At 44.3% G+C, this 18634-nt stretch overlaps 1 protein-coding gene across 8 annotated transcripts in view; it reads left to right on the top strand.

Moving 5' to 3' along the window:
• Positions 1-18634, top strand: part of FRMD4A (FERM domain containing 4A) — a 607066-nt gene that overhangs the window by 493707 nt on the left and 94725 nt on the right. For all 8 annotated transcript variants that reach the window (XM_046013725.1, XM_046013732.1, XM_046013730.1 and 5 more), the window contains 3 exons: positions 2671-2727; positions 3651-3673; positions 15284-15367. In XM_046013725.1, coding sequence (XP_045869681.1) covers positions 2671-2727; positions 3651-3673; positions 15284-15367 — 164 coding nt within the window. The remainder of the gene's footprint in view (positions 1-2670; positions 2728-3650; positions 3674-15283; positions 15368-18634) is intronic.

Genomic DNA, 18634 nt, shown 5'->3' with positions numbered 1-18634 from the left:
AATTGATATATAACATTAGAGTAGTTTCAGGTACACAACATAATGATCCCATATTTGTGCATATTATGAGATGACCCCCACAATAGACCTGGTTAGTATCCATCATCCCACATACACATTTTTTTTTTCTTACGACGAGAACTTTCAAGATCTGCCTGTCTTAGCAACCATCAGATACATGGTATAGTAGCAACTGTAGTCGCTCTGCTATATATTACATCCTCAGGACTTATTTTATAAACTGGGAAGTTTTTAACCTTTTGGCCCCCTTTACCCACTTCCCCTAGCCCCGCCTCTGGCAACCACCAACCTGTTCTCTGTATCTATGAATCTGAATTTTCTTTCTTTGGGTTCCATGTATGTGGAACAGATAAGTGATATTGTATAATACATGTCTTTCTCTGTTTGACTTATCTCACTTAGCATAATGCCTTCAAGATCCATCTCTGTTGTTCCAATGGCAAGATTCCATCCTTTTTTATGACTAATATTCCATTGTGTGTGTGTGTGTGTGTGTGTGTGTGTGTGACATTTTCTTTATCCATTCATCAGCTGGTGGGAGCTAGGTTGTTTCCATGTTTGCAATTGACTGTCCTAAATAATGCTGCAGTGAACATGGGGATGAAGATATTTTTTCACATTGCTGTTTTCATTTCCTTTGGACAAATACCCAGAAGTGGACTTGCTGGGTCATAGGTTAGTTCTATTTTTAATTTTTTGAGGAACCTCCAATCTGTTTTCCATAGAGGCTGCCCCACTTTACACCCCCACCAGCAGTGCAGGTGGGTTCCCTTTTCTCCACATGCTTGCCAGCACTTGCAATTTCTTGTCTTTCTAATAAAAGCCATTTCCAACAAGGGTCAGGTGATACCCCCAGAATCCTTATTGACTTGGAGGAACACATGCACTCAGAGAGGTCACCTGCTACACGAGAGAGGTTGGGGGATTGTTTCTGGCCTCCTCCTAAGGCCTTGTGGCTTTGGGAGAGTCCCTTGACATTTTTGGATTTCTGATCTCAGTAACAGCAGAGGGCTGGGCTAGCCGGTGTCCAAGCCTGGCTTAGCTCTAAAGTGCTGTGATCCCGTCATCTGCTCTAGCCTCTAGGATATGAGGAAGAGAAAAAGAAAAAATGGACATTTCTGTTGAAATTCAAGACAGAAGTACAGCATTAGTTCATTTGTTTATTATTTTTCTGTGCTGATGGACTCCAGAGTTCCCACTATTTGCTTTTTTTTTTTTTAAGATTTTATTTGTTTATTTGACACAGAGAGAGAGAGGGAGCACAAGCAGGGGGAGTAGCAGAGGGAGAGGGAGAAGCGGGCTCCCCAATGAGCAAGAGGCCCAGTGGGGGGTTTGATTCCAGAACCCTGAGAATATGACCCGAGCCAAAGGCAGATGCTTAACCAACTGAGCCAGCCAGGCACCCCAGAATTCCTTCTTTTTTTATGATCTGAACTGTATATGACAATTACAATGTCATGCACTTAAAATCTGTGAAGAGGGCAAATCTCGTGTTACGTGTTTTGTATGATATGGTAAACACACACACACACACACACACACACACACAAAGGAGGGACACAAAGACACTTTTGGAGGTTATGGATATGTGTATTACCTTGAATGCGGTGACGGTGTCGCAGGCGTTTGCACACATCCAAACTCCTTAAATTGTATATATTAAACATGCAGGGTTTTTATGTATCAACTACACTTCAAAAAGCAGTTTAGAAAACAGATGGGAACTGCATACATACTGATATATATACGTATTAGATATTTTTTCAAAAACCACAGAGAGGTTTATGTCCTCTTAAGACCATACCACAGATGATGATTAAATATTTAGGGAAGGAAGGAATAGAAAAGAAGCATTTTTAAACTTAGACTCTGTGGGGTGCCCGGGTGGCTCAGTCAGTTAAGCGTCTGCCTTCGGCTCAGGTCATGATCCCAGGGTCCTGGGATCGAGTCCTGCATCAGGCTTCCTGCTCAGCGGGGAGCCTGCTTCTCCTTCTGCCTGCTGCTCCCCCCTGCTTGTGCGCTCTTGCTCTGTCTTCTTCTCTCTGACAAATAAATAAAATCTTTAAAAAAATAAATAAGTGAATGAATAAACTTAGACTCTGGCAGTGCTGGCCTGCAGAACTTCCTGCAAGGACAGAAGTGCCCTATATCTACTCAAAATCCCTGTGGTAGCCAATCGTTACATCGAACTGTTGAGTGCTTGAAAGCAATGAACCATTGCAATGAGAAACTGTATTTTTAATTTCATTTCATTTTAAAGAGTTACAGTCCCGTTAATAACCTCTTTTCCAGTAAAATCTTACTCCTGGTTCTAAGTAGAGTTCACAAAGAAAAAATTGGATATCAAGTAACCATATTCCATGGCTGAATCAAGTTTGTAGGACCCTCAGGACTGGCTCACCACCTAATTTCTCAAGATTTAAAGATGAGTCCTTTAAGGTGACTGGGAAGGCCCAGGACCACTGGGAAGGCCGGGAACAGGGTCAGGGGGCCTTTGGGGGTCCAGTCATTGAGACCACAGATAGTCTGAGTGTTTGAGATTCTGGAACACAGCTCAGAAAAGGAAGAGTGGGCTTTTTTTTAGGAGATGTCATGAAAAGATCTGTAGAAGTACCAGATTTAACCTTCTTTGTTGTTTTTTCCTTTCAGGAGCTGATCGACGTTGACAGTGAAGTGGTGTTTGAATTAGCCTCCTATATTTTACAGGTAGGTCGTTCTGCCCTCGTGTGTGTATCTCAGAGCCAGACACAGAAGAGACAAGAATAAGATGTAACACGTACAGCCAGCTGCCATATGCTCTCCCTATTCGTCATCTTAATTATTTACAACAGTAACAGGATGGAGCTACGCCATAGCAGTAAATAAGGAGCTTCTGGGATTCCCAAGTTTTATGACAGGGTCTCTCTGCAAAGGAAAATTGTCTCTACATCATTTGAGTCCGGGGGAAACTGAGATCATTCAGAGACTCCATTTTCTTCAAGTGTGGTGCCCTCCTCACTCTGGAGAAAGCCAAGTAAATAGCAGAATGAATTGGCAAGAGAATCATTTCACACTGTGTGGAAAGGCAAGGAGACCATTAGCTTATGTGTAAGAGTTATTAATGAAAATTAGCAACAGTGATAATATTAGTCACACCGGCAAGATGAATTGAAAGAAGGTCATTAATTTATTTCTCCCATAAAGCTTTACTGAATAACTACTATATCCAAAGCATAGTGCTAGAGTCATTAAAGGTTCCATGGTTCCTCTGCAGTAATATCGGGAAGGAGCCCACAGTACAAGACAAAACAAGTAACGCTGAGACAGGGACAGCTCTACCCAGACGCACATTCCGATTCTGAACCTTTAAACTAGAAAACGATAAACCAGGGTCCTAAGAGGGAGAAACTTGCATTTTGTCATTATGAATCACTCTCTTTGTATATTACTTTCTAAGGTGTAATTTAGTGTCTCGGATTCAGGTGGAAAAGGTCTGGTCCTTTCCTCATCATCTTCCTGTAGCATATAGGACAACAGCCATCATAAGCTGAGTGTCCTCAGTAGAGTTGTTGTGACCATACAATGTATCTGAAAGTCTGGCACACTGGACTGGAATGTTTCACTGACATTGACTTTTTTTTCTTCTACAGGAAGCAAAGGGAGATTTTTCTAGGTGAGTTTACAAAAGGTTTGGGGGTTTGGGGGGTTGTTTTGTTTTTGTTATTTTTGGGGTCATGTGCTCTGTTACATCTCTATTAAAAGAAATTATTCTTTGGATCCTCTGTAGGAAGGCAGTGCTTTCATAGTATCTATTAATGATGAGATCCAACCACCTCGGGCAGAGGAAACAGTCATAGCGAGGAGGCTCTTCTGTACTAAATGAGAAGTCTAGCGGTGACTAAAAAGCTAGGAGTCGCACCCAGTGTCACTCATGGCCGTTGTCTAGAGGGTTGTCAGGTTACCCAAGTGTGTCCCTGGTGTCAGGAATCACCCCTCTGGTGTGAATAGGGCTTCAGATAACCCTGCCATGTGGATATCTTTTTTCTCTCTCTCATTTTTAGTCCCCTGACCATCCAAAGGACAAATGCTATCCCATGGGGAGAGTTCCTTCATAAAAGTATTACAGTCCCCCACTTCTACTTTTCTTCCTTCTCTAGATGGTACATTGGAGAGAATGTCAATGCTTAACCACTGGGGACACTGTGAGCGGCTTATTAACCCCATAGAACTGCCAGCTTCAGTCTTACCATTCACTCCCTCAGGCCTCGCCTGCTGACCCGCGTGGTTGCTTTGCCTCACAGTTTCTCATGATCATTACTGGAGCCTGTACAGGGGAGGGAGTTGTGGCCGCCCATCAACAGGAATGTTTGCTCAAAGACAGACGTGACTCCTGGCATTCTGGTTTTTTAATTCCCTGAGAGATGTCTGGGATAGCCTGTGTTTTAGACTCAGGGTCTAAATATCCAAGAAAACAGAGTGTCAGGGCCTAGCATTCTGTCTCATCAATAGGAAATTAGCTAAACTGGTATTAAAAAGAAAAACAAATCCTGCCTCTGCTCCTTGAAGGAACTCAGTATGTTTTCTCTTCCTTTGGTGGATTCGATCTGTAAGGTAAGGTTTTGCGAGCCCTATGGTTCTGTTGTCATTACTCAGCTCTCCCTTTGTAAATGCAAAAGCAGTCATAGACAATGTCAATAAATCAGTGTAGCCCCGTTCCAATAAAACTTTATTTATAGACTTGGAAATATGAATTTTGTATGCATTTTCTGGTATCATGAAATACTATTGTTTTGATTTTTCTTTTCCCCCTCACCATTTAAAGAATGTAAAAGCCATTCTTAGCTTGTGGGCCATATAAAAACAGGGAGAGGGCTGAACCTAGCTGGTGAGTTGCAGTGTGCTTATTCCTGATTCTAAAATTAGTCCCTTCAGGTCCCTTTGAATATTTGTATAAGGGAACCTCCAGGCCCCTTTTATTTAGACTTCCCAAGTTCTTGCTATAAAGCAGAGATAGTCACTTGTTTTGGGGGTTTCTGTTTTGTTTTGTTTTGTTCTGTTTTACTAAGGCTGTTTCACATCCTGAGCTGGAGACCTTAAACATTGTAGGTGGCCAATGCCCAGTCACCGAGGTTGTTGAATGAAATATTTTCTAGATCCTGAAAATATCCTGTTTTTTATCGTTGTTACTTGTTTTATGCCCTTCATTTGACATTGGAATTTGGGGGTTTTGATAAGTGCAGGGTCATAGACTCACAAAGGTTTCTGGTCTCATGAAAAAGAGTTTAACAACCACAATTCCCGTGGATTCCCTGAAGGTAATTTTCTCCCGTTGGCTTTCACCAGCCCTGAACTCTGCTGTAAATATTATTTATTTTTGAGAGTCCCCTGACAGGATGGAATGTGAACTGGAACCAGCGGAGTCTGGCCCCACAGATCATGGGAACGTGTGGCCACAGGGATTACCAAGGAGGAGGAAGTGCAGGCTCGGCCTCCCAGTAATTCATGGTCCCCTAAAGAGCTTGTGGAATGCCAGCTTGTGGGCCTCAGAGAAACAAAGCATCCTGGTTTAGCTTCATTTGTCAAAGGGTGGCCTCTCTGTTTGTTTGTCCCCAGCTGTCTGGTGAGAGAAATAGCTGTCAGGGGAGGGAGAGGTCAGACACCTTGGCCCAAAGGTCAGTTTATCTGCCAGCCTAGCACTCCCATCATGGAAGGTGGACAGGATTTATTATGTGGGGTGCCCTGATGAACACCCAGTGTCTGCAGTAGGCCTAGTGTTTGCAGGCTCCAGTGGCCTGGAGTTTGGGAAGAAGAGAAGTAATTTTAAATTCCTTATCTGTGCGCCTTCTCACCTAAACCCAGGGAAAGCCCCAAAGCATTGACACTGAGCATATTTGGTTTGGTGTCTGAACATTAGGCTTGTTAGGTGTCCCATTCTCATAATTTAGTATTTTAGAGTTATCTTTTATTCTATTAATAATTAATACAGGACTGTACCATCTTAGTTGTATTTAACTGGATGGCCTCAGCTTGTAGATATAGGCTGTAAATATAATACGTCTTCCTGAAAAGCATCAATGAAATGAGATGTAGCTTAGAATACAGAGAACATGGCAGAAGGCTTTTATTTTGTTTTTAAAGATTTCTTTATTTCTTTATTTATTTTAGAGAGAGAGAAAGAGCGAGAGTTTGAGCAGGGGGGGGGCAGAGGGTTCTGAAGGAGAGAGAATCCCAAGCAGACTCCCCACTGAATGTGGAGCCCCACGTGGGGCTGGATCTCTGGACCCTGAGATCATGAGACCTGGGCCAAAATCAAGAGTCAGACACTTAACTGACTGAGCCACTTGGGTGAGCCTGCAGAAGGCTTTTATTTATTTATTTTTTAAGATTTTATTTATTTATTTGACAGAGATCACAAGTAGGCAGAGAGGCAGGCAGAGAGAGAGAGAGAGGGAAGCAGGCTCCCCGCTGAGCAGAGAGCCCGATGCGGGGCTCGATCCCAGGGCCCTGAGATCATGACCTGAGCCGAGGGCAGAGGCTCAACCCACTGAGCCACCCAGGCGCCCCAGCAGAAGGCTTTTAAATAAGGCATGGTCCAGGGCTTAAGTGAGGGGTGTTCTAGAATCTAGAGGCTTATAGAACCTTTTTAAATTAATGGTCACACATGAAAGACAAAGTAACTCTTTCATAACCGGAGGGTCCTGAATCTAACTTCCTAAAAGGCTATTTTGCCCCTGGGGCTCCTATTATTCTATATATTTACATGTCCGTGTATATATATGAATTACATTTAATCTACAAAATTTGGGAGCAGTTTCCTTGAAGTGGAAAAGGGTTATTTTTACAAAAGGGAGAAGTCAAAAGTGCTGATACACTTAAATAGAAGGAGAACTGTCTACAGACAGCTCAGAATCAAAATCCTCACAGGCTGTTCTGTTTCTTCTTTTAGACTTGTTTGTCCAGCAGACCCCTTGAGGCTTATTCTTACATAACTCCCTTTTCTTTCCAATGAGTATCAGTGTTCACCATCCTGTCTTCTTGGACTTGGCCATGAAATGTTGAGTTGAGCTTTGCTTAAAGAAAATGACCGGGGTCTAGATAGGTACGAAGCATTGTCCCTTGTAGGAAGAAATCTATGTCATACATATTCATATTCTAACATATTGTGGACAGATTTGTGAGCGAGCATTAAAGGTTTAGGAAATGGCCTTATCTAAAAAATAATATTTTCTCACTTGTATTATTTTCCTTAGCACAGCATGATAATTGTACTTTCCTTCCTTGTGTCTGTCTGTGTACAAAAATGAGTGCCCTTCAACAATCCGGAAATCTAGAGTTGGCATTTCTGTTTAAAAACCATTGAATAGCCTGAGAATTGCTAACCATGGCAGCTCTGTAGGCAGATGTTAGGTTGAGAAGGATCAACACCGTTTATAAACAAAAAGTTATTTTTTTTCTTTTTTAAGATTTTATTTATTTATTTGTCAGAGAGAGAAAGAGAGAGCGAGCACAGGCAGGCAGAGTGGAAGGCAGAGGCAGAAGGAGAAGCAGGTTCCCTGCCAAGCAAAGAGCCTCATGTAGGACTGGATCCCAGGATGCTAAGATCATGACCCGAACGGAAGGCAGCCGCTTAACCAACTGAGCCACCCAGGTGCCCCTAAAAACAAAAAGTTCTTATTTGATAATCAGTCCTGGGCATTTTTCAGCTAACACACACTTTCTGTGATTTGTACTTACTTGATGCATTACAAACGCTATGGGGGGTTTGAGCGCTGAGCACTGACATTTCCTATTTAAAAAATTAAAGAAAAACCTTGGGTTATTATAGCAAAATAATATTCTCTTCCTTGAAAAGTCCGTGAATCAACTAAACAGGACATTTAGGTTATATAGTTACATTCTGATGCAATTTAACAGAAGACTTTTTGCTACATTGTATGCAAGAACTTGATTTTTTGTTTGTTTTCTCTAAGGGGGCCTTTATTAAAAAGACTGGTGGCCAGTCTGTCTTGATTCCGAGAATCACCTCACCTTTTACTTGCTACCAGCCCTTTGGATACTTCCAGAAGGGTGCCAGGAGAAAAGAAAAGAAAAATCGTTGTAAATAGGGCACCTGGGTGGCTCAATGGGTTAAAGCCTCTGCCTTCAGCTCGGGTCATGATCCCAGGGTCCTGGAATCGAGTCCCGCATCGGGCTCTCTGCACAGCAGGGAGGCTGTTTCCCTTCCTCTCTCTCTGCCTGCCTCTCTGCCTACTTGTGATCTTTGTCTATCAAATAAATAAATAAAATCTTTAAAAAAAATCGTTGTAAACATTTTGTCAAACCAGTGAATTGATTAAAAAATAGTTTATGCTGAACAGCACAATAAATGCCCAAGTCACACCACTTTTCATATAAAGAAAACATCCAAACACTAACAGGGACTAGTTAAAAAAAAAAAAAATCTGTTATATAGAGTTTTTTGTTAACAAGATTTATTGAAACCAGATCAGTAAAGCTCTGTTAGGCCGGGCCGTCCTTTGGGACCTGGAAATATCTTTGTTATAAAGGACCGCATGTACTGGTGCTAATCATTAAAACAGGATGCTACCAGCATAAGATTTATCAGAACCAGTAAGCAAACGGCACCTGGAAAAGACGGTCTTAACATTTCACGTAAAGGTCCGTGGGCTACATTTTGCTTACCTGTTTGGCTGAGCCTGTCATGTGCCTAAGAGGCTAGGGGAGGGAAACCTACATCTGCAGGCTCTCTCTGTTCCAAAATAAACACAAGCAATCACAAGAAAAAAAGTGAGGCTGTTATCGAGTACTTGGGGTCAGTTTCTGTGACATCTGTACAAAGTGAAATGCCGGTCCAAGTGAGTATTAGTTCAGTGGAGTTCAGTAGTAGGTAAGAAATTTCACCGTGTCCCAAGTGGCAACCTGCAGGCTTCTAATTCCATTTCTTAAAATAATAATAATACGGTATTAATAATAGAAATAATGTTTTCTGTAATGGAGCAACGCATTACTCGATCAGTAAGGAGCAAGCAGGCCTCTGTCACAGGGGAAATTGATTTTTCCTTTCCTTTCAGAAGAGGAGTTGGGAAAATTTACTTGTGCTGGAACATTCCCTTTAACATTCACAGGCTGCATGTTCTTACATACATCTCAGGAGGAATAGTTAGAAGCAAAAAAAAAAAAAAAAGTAAAGACCTTTTAATATTTTTTCTCATGTAAATCATGGGACCGTATGTTCACTTGTCTGGAAAGACAAAATGAAATTTCTGTGACCATAAAAAGAAAAAAAAAGTACCCTCTTGGTTTTTTGTTCTTTGTTTGAAATCTTTTCTGCCTTTTCAGGGAGCATTTGTGAATTGATGTAAATGAAGCTTGGCCCTCTGGTGTCTGAAAATTCCAGGTTTGGGGGCCTTTTTGTCAGACCAGACGAGACCTTTTAGGCAGTCATGTGTTAAAGGCAGAATTTTGGAAGATCAACAGGAAAAGAAGACAAAGAGCTGGTTTTCTTCTGAAAGACTTTTTTAGTAACATAAACATTAGTGTAGATTGCTATCTTTAAAAAGATGACAATGTTATTTTCTTGCCTGGTGTTGAAAGTTGATTAATCTAAGGCAACAGTCTATAAGTCACAGTTCCGAGTCCACTGATGTCATTACTTTGCATTTACATAAATGGTTTTACTACTACAACTCAAAGCAAGCTTAGCTTTAAATCATTATTAGAGCATTTGATCATTTGGCATATGTTTTCCTGCAATTTTTTAATTGGCCTCTTGAAAGAAAACAGCTGCCAGTAATCACATAGAGTAAGCGAAATAGATTTGCTGAGACTCTTAGATAATTAGTAAGAAATACTCGGAGAGTGGTGTTTGAAATAGTCAACATTTGGAATATAACTGATATAACCTCATGCTATCTTTAATACCCCAAATTTGCAAATGTCCTTATTGGAAACTTACTAGAAAAGTCATCAGTTAAGTTTGAAACACATCTGTCAGCCCAAAGAAGAGTTTCTGTGGGAATAATTTAAATTTATATAATTCTCATATATTATTTCCCAAAAAGAGAGCGGGAGAAAGAGAAAGGGGTGTGTGATGTTTTTCCCATGATTTAAGGGAGAAGCAGCTGGAATCTTTCAGGCAGGCAAGACCTTTTGAAAGGAGCAGAATCTGTGAAAACTTGAAGCAAAATGTTCAAGGAAAAGTTATACATTGTTACAGAAATCTTTGTTTTTGCATAAAAATCCATTTTACTGAGCTTTTCAAGTGTGTAATTCATATTTTCTGAGCGTAGAAAAGTATTCAGATAGGGTATTTTGCAGGGTGATAGCTTTCAAATCCTATGGGAATGGTTTAGATATAAAGTAAGGAGGAGATTTTGTATTATGACAGCTGTCTCTTTTGTGAAGCCTTTATGTAATGTCAATATCATATTTCGTGTTGACCTTGTGAATAACACAGCGACTCATGGCTTTAACACTATGTCAGTTTTTCAAAATTAAGATTCCCACTCTAAAGGGTGATGTAACAAATTGCTTCTTCTTGTGCTATTTGAGTAAGATTATGGTCTTCACTTATAGACTTAGAAAAAATTTTAAAAACTTGTTTTGAATGTTACAAGTTTACAACTATGTTAGAAACTCGCAAAATGTTGTGTATCACCCTAGGAAACCAAACTCACCAATGAAGGAAAAAAATCTTTACTGAGATAAATTAGCACTTCACATCAGAAATAAAACCACATAATTCATAAATGTTCGTAATTTTGCCCCTCTGTACAGTGTGGCCTGTTTATCCATGATCCATGCCCAGAATCTAGAATCCCATGCTGGAGAAGTCCCAGGTGGGTGCCCAGGTGCTTCCCTTTGTCTGCAGATGGTCACACAATTGCCAAGAGAAGCTTTACAGACAACATCCCAGCTACTAGCTTTGTGAGCCCTCCCTGCACACCACCCCCTCAAAAAGTAGGTGATAGGGAAAAGATCAGCAAGTGCCTGGCAACATGAACTTGTCTCACAAAATAAAGAAGAGGGAGAAATGAAAAGGAAAGAAAGAAATAGTTTCCTGCATTTTTAAAGATTTTATTTATTTATTTGAGAGAGAGGAAGAGAGAGAGCATGAGCAGGGGGAGAGGCAGATGGAGAAGAAGAGGCAGACTCTCCACTGAACAGGGACACTGTGATCATGACCTTAGCCAAAGGCAGATGCTTAGCAGACTGAGCCATCCAGGTGCCCCTGCTGGATGGCTTTTAAAGATCAACAAAGAAGAAAAAAATACATAGCTTTCCTCATTAATCCAGCTCAGAGTTTTCTAGGTTCATTGTACCATGGAATAAAGTTGTCGAGACCCACAGTGCATGTCTGAAACTTTTGTCCCTGTGTTTCCAAATTCAGAAATGTGTAGGTTTTAGACAGGTGATCTGGGGAATTCCTGCACACCATGTCAGGGTCTGGGATGGCACTTGGAGCCCCATCTCTTACTGTGCCTGCACCAGAACATGGATAATCGCACCAAGTAGAACAGAGAAAGGTCAGACATTGCCTCATGTAAAAGTTTACGTTTGCCACCAAGTGGGTTAAGAAATGTTTCTTAGAGCTTTTCAGTTTGGGAATTGTGGATCATGAGGAACTGTAATACTCTTTTACTTATGAAATCCATCTTGCTGGGGAACTTGACTTTCATGATGGGCTCATAAAACATGGAGGCGTTAGTGTGGCGTTAGCATCGTGTTGCCTTTTCTGGATTTCAGGGAAGTGCTCCCTGCTCTCCTGGTTTGACGTTCTGGGTTTAGTGCCCTTTAATGTTTGAGAATTGTGTGCATCAGAACCCCTGCAGGATTCTGCCGTGCTAAGCGTGTTCTCTTCGTCCCAGATTTGTCCCACAAATTATGCATGTCTCTTTTAACCCAAGGAGAATCTCCTGAAAAAGCATTTCCTCATTTTTTTGAAAGAAAACAAAACTGTAGATTTTGCTAATTTGCTCTGCAACTTGATTTTTGCTTCCTTGGCTTTATGGTGTCTTAGTTAAATTTGTCGTTGCTGTTATTCGCGGCAAATTCGCCATTTGATGTTTCCTATCTTAGAAAGTTTTCTTAGTAGATCATTCAAACTTCCTATGTTTGATGAGCAGTATAAGTGGTAGAAGAGAGACACATCATCTCAAAAACCCCTAAACCAAAGACTGGTGCAGCTTCGGGAGTCCACTTTTTTGCTGGTAACGTTAATAACTACCTAAAAGTTTCTAATAGAATCTGGTTAATGGGGGCACCTGCGCAGCTCAGTTGGTTAAGCGTCTGCCTTCAGCTCAGGTCATGATTCCAGGGTCCTGGGATTGAGCACCACATCAGGCTCCCTGCTCGGGAGGGAGTCTGCTTCTCCCTCTCCCTCTGCCTGCCCCTCTGCCTGCTTGTACTTACCCCCACCCCATCAATAAATAAACTAAATCTTAAAAAAAAAAAAAAATCTGGTTAATGTTAAAAATTAAAAAAAATTCTGTTTTATTTTCAGTTTGGCAAATGACTCTCCACAAGACTGTTTCCCTTTTTCTAAAAACGAAACATGAACTGTGTTTAGGGTATCTTCTAAGTTAGCATTTATCAGGTGCACTGGACTCTGGGGGAGACGTCCAAGTAAGTAGAAGACCCTGAGAGAGGAAGCTGAGAACTTCTAGCATATCCATTAGGTTTTAGCTTCTCACGCCCCTGGAGATGGGGCAGCCAGGTCTCCCATCAGGGCAACTGTGTGATAATGCGGCCACAGAGCAGGGCCAGATCATTCCACAGGGCTGACCCCCTCTAAGTTAGTGCAGATGTTTACAGACAGCAGAAAGGCAAATAGAACATTTCTACATAGTTGTCCTCTGGGAAGGATTAAGAGCCATGGATCCTTTCCAGAATGTAATGGATTTGGACGGGCTTCACGCCTTAGTGACTTCTCGTTCTATTTGTCTGTGTAACCTTGCCCTGGGGGAGAGCTGGAGAAGCCACTGCAGGCTCCAGCGAGGAAGTCAAGCCTGTGATTGTCATCGGGGAAACTTGTTTGCCAACAAACTAGTGTTTGGTGGGTAAGATAATCCCTTCCTTCTCGAGCTCCTTCCTTCCCCAAATATACTCTAAGTGGGATGAGTGCGAGTAAACCCAGACTCGAGCTTCCTCTTCACTGCTTCTCCCACTGCTTCAGCCAGTACAATTCATCCCCGAAGAGTGCTTTTCGATATTTACAGTGACTCAAATCCCTTCTCAGGGTGCTTGTCGTTAAACAGGGGAGAGGTGAGACCCAGAGATTCATCCCTGTGGGCTCTCCAGAGTTTGGCAAACTGAGTATTTGCTTACACTATGCCTTTAAAGCATGCGAGTAAAAATTCCAAACCCTGCTTGGGAATTGAACGTCCCGAACACGGGAAGCTTCGCTGTTTGAAAACCTCCAGTGGCTGACCATAGCCTACTGGGTGCCTGGTTTGAAAGGTCCTCACAGTTCCGTGCCTAATCTGCCTTTCAGTTGGCCTTTTCTCTCCTCAGCTCTACCCCTCCCCCAACTCCAATCGATCTTTCTGGCTCAGTGTACCTGCTGCCACACTCCACTGTGTCCCACCGAGGAGAAAATTATATTCCTGTCCTTTTCTCCCTGCACACGCTGCCCCAAAGCTTTCTCTTCCCCAAGAGCCCAGGGTCTTTCTTTCCTCTGAGCTGCTGAATTCGTTGTTTGAGTCAACGCGATGAAACGCTGCTCTGGCATTCAGTTATCTTTCTGTTTGCACATCAGGCCTGCCCACTAACACGTGCGCACCTCTCGGATGAGGACTGCGGTCTGTCATGTTCGCACCCCTACGCTACCGTCCATAGAGCAGGGGCTCCCCAGCTACCTTCAGCTTCTGAATGATTGGTAAAGCCTTGCCTTAACACCTAGGTGATAACAGTTGAAATACTTGGATTTATTCAAGTATTCAAGGATTCAAACAGTAGCAAGCTGTGCCTTCCAGCAGGTTGGTTCTAAGCCAGGACTCAAACAGCGCCCACACCTTTTCTCACTCCACTTGGGAAACACCCTTTCCGAGAACGGCTGTGTCATCAGCCAACACCCGTGTGTCTCCTTGTCGCCATGTTGATGAACTCAGAGTGTTGGAGTGGTTTTGCCTTGTGACATGTGGCATCCAGAGAGGAGCTGCTGATTCGTTGGCGAGGACGGCTTTTCCGGCCGGGTGGGTGATCATGGAGGGTGATCAGTGAGCAGCGTGGGTGTTGGGGTGTTTGCTGTCCAGATGCGGCAGGCGCTCCCCATCTGTGACTGTGCTGCTCCTTCCTTCATCTCTGCTCACTGAGCTCCTAATTCATTGCTCTTCTGATGTTACCGCCCAGCATCCCAGTGACTAAACTCTGCTTTGCTTTGTGTGAGGTGCACAAAAGTTAGAACCAAGGATGAAGGCAGGCTCCGTGGGGTGCGCGTCTGCTAGCCCTGCAGGGGCCATGAGATGCTTGCTGGACCTCTAAATACCAAAACCATCCCAAGGAGGAGGCCAGTGATTGCCTCTGGAGGTAAAGAGTGGGTACAAACAGCAAATGCACTGGCCCAGCAGGGCTGGAGGGCTGCTGAGTGTGCCGAGAGGAGTCAAGGCTCTGAAGAGCCCTGGTTAAAACCCAGAGGAGTTTTTAGTATCCTTCAAACCTGTGAGTCTGTGGGGAAAAGGATTTCCGGTGCCAGGACCTCCTACAAAGACCAGATAATCCCTTCCTGCTCTCAGAGTCATTTCGAGGCCTTGTCAAAAGCGAAAAGTTATTTATTTGTCATATTTTGGATAACAGTTTTCAGTGTGTGGTCAGTTCAAGCAACGAAAACCAGCATTGTGTGTCAGCAAGGGAATGAGCTCTCAAGGAGAAGCGGTCCATTCTCGGAGGCCCTTGAGTCCCTGACGGATCCCTGGGAGCTCCTCCTGAGAGCTTAAGGGACCCTGGTGACCCTTTTCCTCCCAAATTTGTGCTCACAGGTGCACTGGGTCTGTGTGCCGCTCTGTGTACTGGCCACCAGTGAGCACTCTGCTCTGCCTTGTTCCATGCCCCAGAGGGGAGGGCCGCTGGGCTCTGCACCCTGTGTGTCCTCTTTCCTCTTTATTAAATAATCTGATTAAAAGGGAGCACCCCTTCCTCCCCCCCCCCACTTTTCATTCAAAGGGAACAGATGTGGGGTGTCTCAGCCAAGGCTCCTGGGTCGGGTCGGGTCCCAGAGCATGGCGGCTTTCTGGGACGGAGGGTGAGCCACTCCTTGGCATTGTTTCTGTCCTCTTCTTTCTTCCAGCAATGAGGTGGTGAGGAGTGACTTGAAGAAGCTGCCAGCGCTTCCCACTCAAGCCCTGAAGGAGCACCCTTCCCTGGCCTACTGGTAAGCTGCGCCCTCTCCACACACCCCTCAGCAGTGAGCCCACCGGGGGCGCAGGGGGCTCGGCGTTGCCGAGGGTCAAACTGGACCCCAGCCCAACTGACTCCATCTTGTCTGAGCTGCTTGGGCCTTGGTCGAACCATTTCCCGCACATATTTAGATACCATGGTTTGCGTGAGACCTCCTTTTTCTATTTTCCTTAACAAGAGAAAAAAAAAAACCTAAAATTTCACTTTGGACGGTTTGCCTCCTTGGAGACCCTTTCATGTGCTGCTCGAGTTTCCTTCTGGAATCCTTGTCATTCGATGACAGGACGTGTGAGGTTTTGGGATGTGGGAGAACTATGGGTTTGTTTGTTTTTTTTTCATCACAGAAGAGAGAGATTGATTCTTTGATATTTCCCACAGTGTTTCACATCTCCTGATTTGGATGCCATGTAACATTATGCCCTAGTTCATCTGTCAGGCCCTGAATTACTGACTCTGACCAAAACGGACATGCGAAAGGGTCCCGGCTTGCGGTTCTGGTCACAGTGGAGTGGGGCCTGCATTCCTGGGTGGTGTGTGCAAATAGTGCTGTGTGCACGGGCCCTGGCCACCGTCCCCTGACACCCAGAAGGCCCCGTCCCCATGTCCCTTCTGCCTCCCTCACAGCAAGCGTTGACTGCTTTTATAAACAATAACAGTAAAACAAAAATCACAGAACGGGCCAATCCCGATCAACTGTACCATGTGACTCTTCTAAGCACTTCTTTACTCTGCTTTACAAAATGTATGGATTACTAATATGTCATCGTGTGTGGACACGTTTACAGTTGGCACGCTCATGGCTCAGCCATGCGTGTGACTCTGAGAGACCCTTTGGCTGGGATGGGGCATGCTTTGATGGGGCATGCTTTGATGCAGAGGGCATTAGCCCAGTGAGACTCCAGTCCAGAAGTCATTTCTCCTCAAGAGACCACAGGTTGGGTCAGTGGGAGCAGAAAAAAGCCAAGTCCTGGGGCAGAGAGCTCCTCAGGCTGCGGGCATCCCCCCGCCCCCTGCCAATCTCATCTCTCTGAGCTGGTTTTTGCCATTTGTCCTTTGCTAACAGGACATATGTCGATGTGTCGATATGTCATAACTTTGTATAATGATAATCTGCCCTCCAGAACAGGATCTATTTAACCTGAGACTGTGCGTGTGTCTGCTCACCTCCTTGCAGCTTGGCTGTCTGCACGTGGGAACACCAGCAGATGACACTGTGTTCCCTTATTCCTGGAGCCCTGTTGCCCTCTCCCAGTCCCCTGTGCTCCCTGGGCCTCAGCTTCTCTGTCCCACCACCTTCCTCCCAGCTGTTCATGTTTAGGGAACCAGTAGTGAAAGAGCTAGACACAAGAATATGACTCTGAGACCAGTAGTTCCTCCACGAAGGACATGTATTTGCCATCTGGGGGCTCTGACGTTGCTGCGTTGTTTGGGGTCAAGGTCACTTTTAGCCTAAACCAGCCCTCAACCATCTCCTCATTCAGTTGTTGCCAGACATATTCTATACCCTGTGCTTACCGGCTCCTTCTCTCTCAATCTCCCTCTCTCTCCCTCACTGTCTCCCTCTCTCTCCTTTCTGCATTTCTCTTTAATTATCTCCGCAGTCAGCTCCTTGCTCACACGTTATTACTATTACAGAAATGCCTTCCTTCATGTTCCTGTCTTCTCCTGTGTCAACGCGAACATCTTCATCTTTACCCACATCTGTACCTATCTTGCCAGAGCATTCCTCCGTCTCTCTGACCTGGCTGGCACCTTCCCTGGGCCTCATTTAGACCCAGAGACACCCACGCCACTGTGTACGCATCACAGAGAGGATGCAGAAATGGGGAGGGGGACCATTTTTTTTTTAAAGATTTTATTTATTCATTTGACAGCGAGAGATCACAAGCAGGCAGAGAGGCAGGCAGAGAGAGAAACGGAGGGAAGCAGGCTCCCTGCTGAGGAGCCCAATGCGGGGCTCGATCCCAGGACCCCGAGACCATGACCTGAGCTGAAGGCAGAGGCCTAACCCACTGAGCCACCCAGGCGCCCTGGGGGACCATTTTTGAAGCAGGTGTCGCCAGGCTCCACAGCCCAGCTACATATAGGCAAGCCAGCAGTGTGGACCTTCCCATTGATTCCTTGCTAAAAAACATTTTATTTCATTGTGGTTGGCTAGTCGTAGTTTGCTTTCGTATTCCAACTTACTTATTTGGATTTTTAGAAAAGCAGAGATTTCAGGAAGAGATGAATGATGTTCATGGTTCGTAGAGCTGACAACCAAACATGGACGTCAAAGACGTCCCTCGGTGCCAGCTCATGCATCTCAGTGACTAACATGTCCCCTTGTTGGTGGAGCAGACCCTCACTCGCTCTGGCATCACAGTCTCTATCCAGCGGCCTGCAGCCCTGATCATCCCCGAAAGGACACAGATTTATAGTTCTTCCGGGTCTCCCGCTCTTGCTGGCCTTCTCGGAGGTGGCAGACAACCGCCAGACCGGAATAAGCCATAGGGTGCCCATTCACACCAGTGACAGCCTCCAGAGCGAGGCAGTGGGTTTGAGAATCCCAGCCACGTTTCTGAACGGTGGGGTAATGACAGCTCAGGGAGGCTTGAATTACTTCCCTGCTGCCTCAATTTCCCATCTATAAAACAGGATTAACCCTACCAACCCAATCCAGACTGTGATTAAGAGCAGAAGTAAGAAGTCACATGACACAATTAACAAATAGTGAAAGGTACATAGTAATGCTGAGTAACTATGAAGTAATCCTTTCTGCTAATTTTCCCCAAGCGTGTAACAAGCTTGGACTTCCACTCCACGGGACTTCCCAATCGGGAGACATCTGAGGCAGAGGTTAGAAATATGTGCCCAGGGCCATGGAACAGAGCAGTATGAGGGCTCTGACCCGGATTCTCTCCAGGGCAGAGCTGGCAAATGCTGGACGCCCCAGTCCCCACACCACCCAGAGCAGCTTTGCGGAGGCACCAGCCTTTACTCCAAAGTCACTGCGCACTGCAGGAGATGGCTCCTTCAAGATGGGAAACCATATCATCACCCCCGTTTCCTCTTAATCCCCCATGCATTTCCTGGGCCCCTTGCCTGCAGAGAGATGATCTCATTGAACGACTATGGCTATGGCGAGTCACAGTCAGCCTTAATCACCTGTCTTTTTCCTTCATGCACCACAGTATCCTCCAATTAGTGTTTTGGGATTCTATTTACTCTGGTTGGTGCATTTTTTTTTTATATAGTTTTT

This window comes from Meles meles, chromosome 7, assembly GCF_922984935.1.
Source record: "Meles meles chromosome 7, mMelMel3.1 paternal haplotype, whole genome shotgun sequence".
NCBI lineage: Eukaryota > Metazoa > Chordata > Mammalia > Carnivora > Mustelidae > Meles > Meles meles.
The sequence above is the reverse complement of the archived record's forward strand: the minus strand, read 5'-3'. Positions and strand labels throughout refer to the sequence as shown.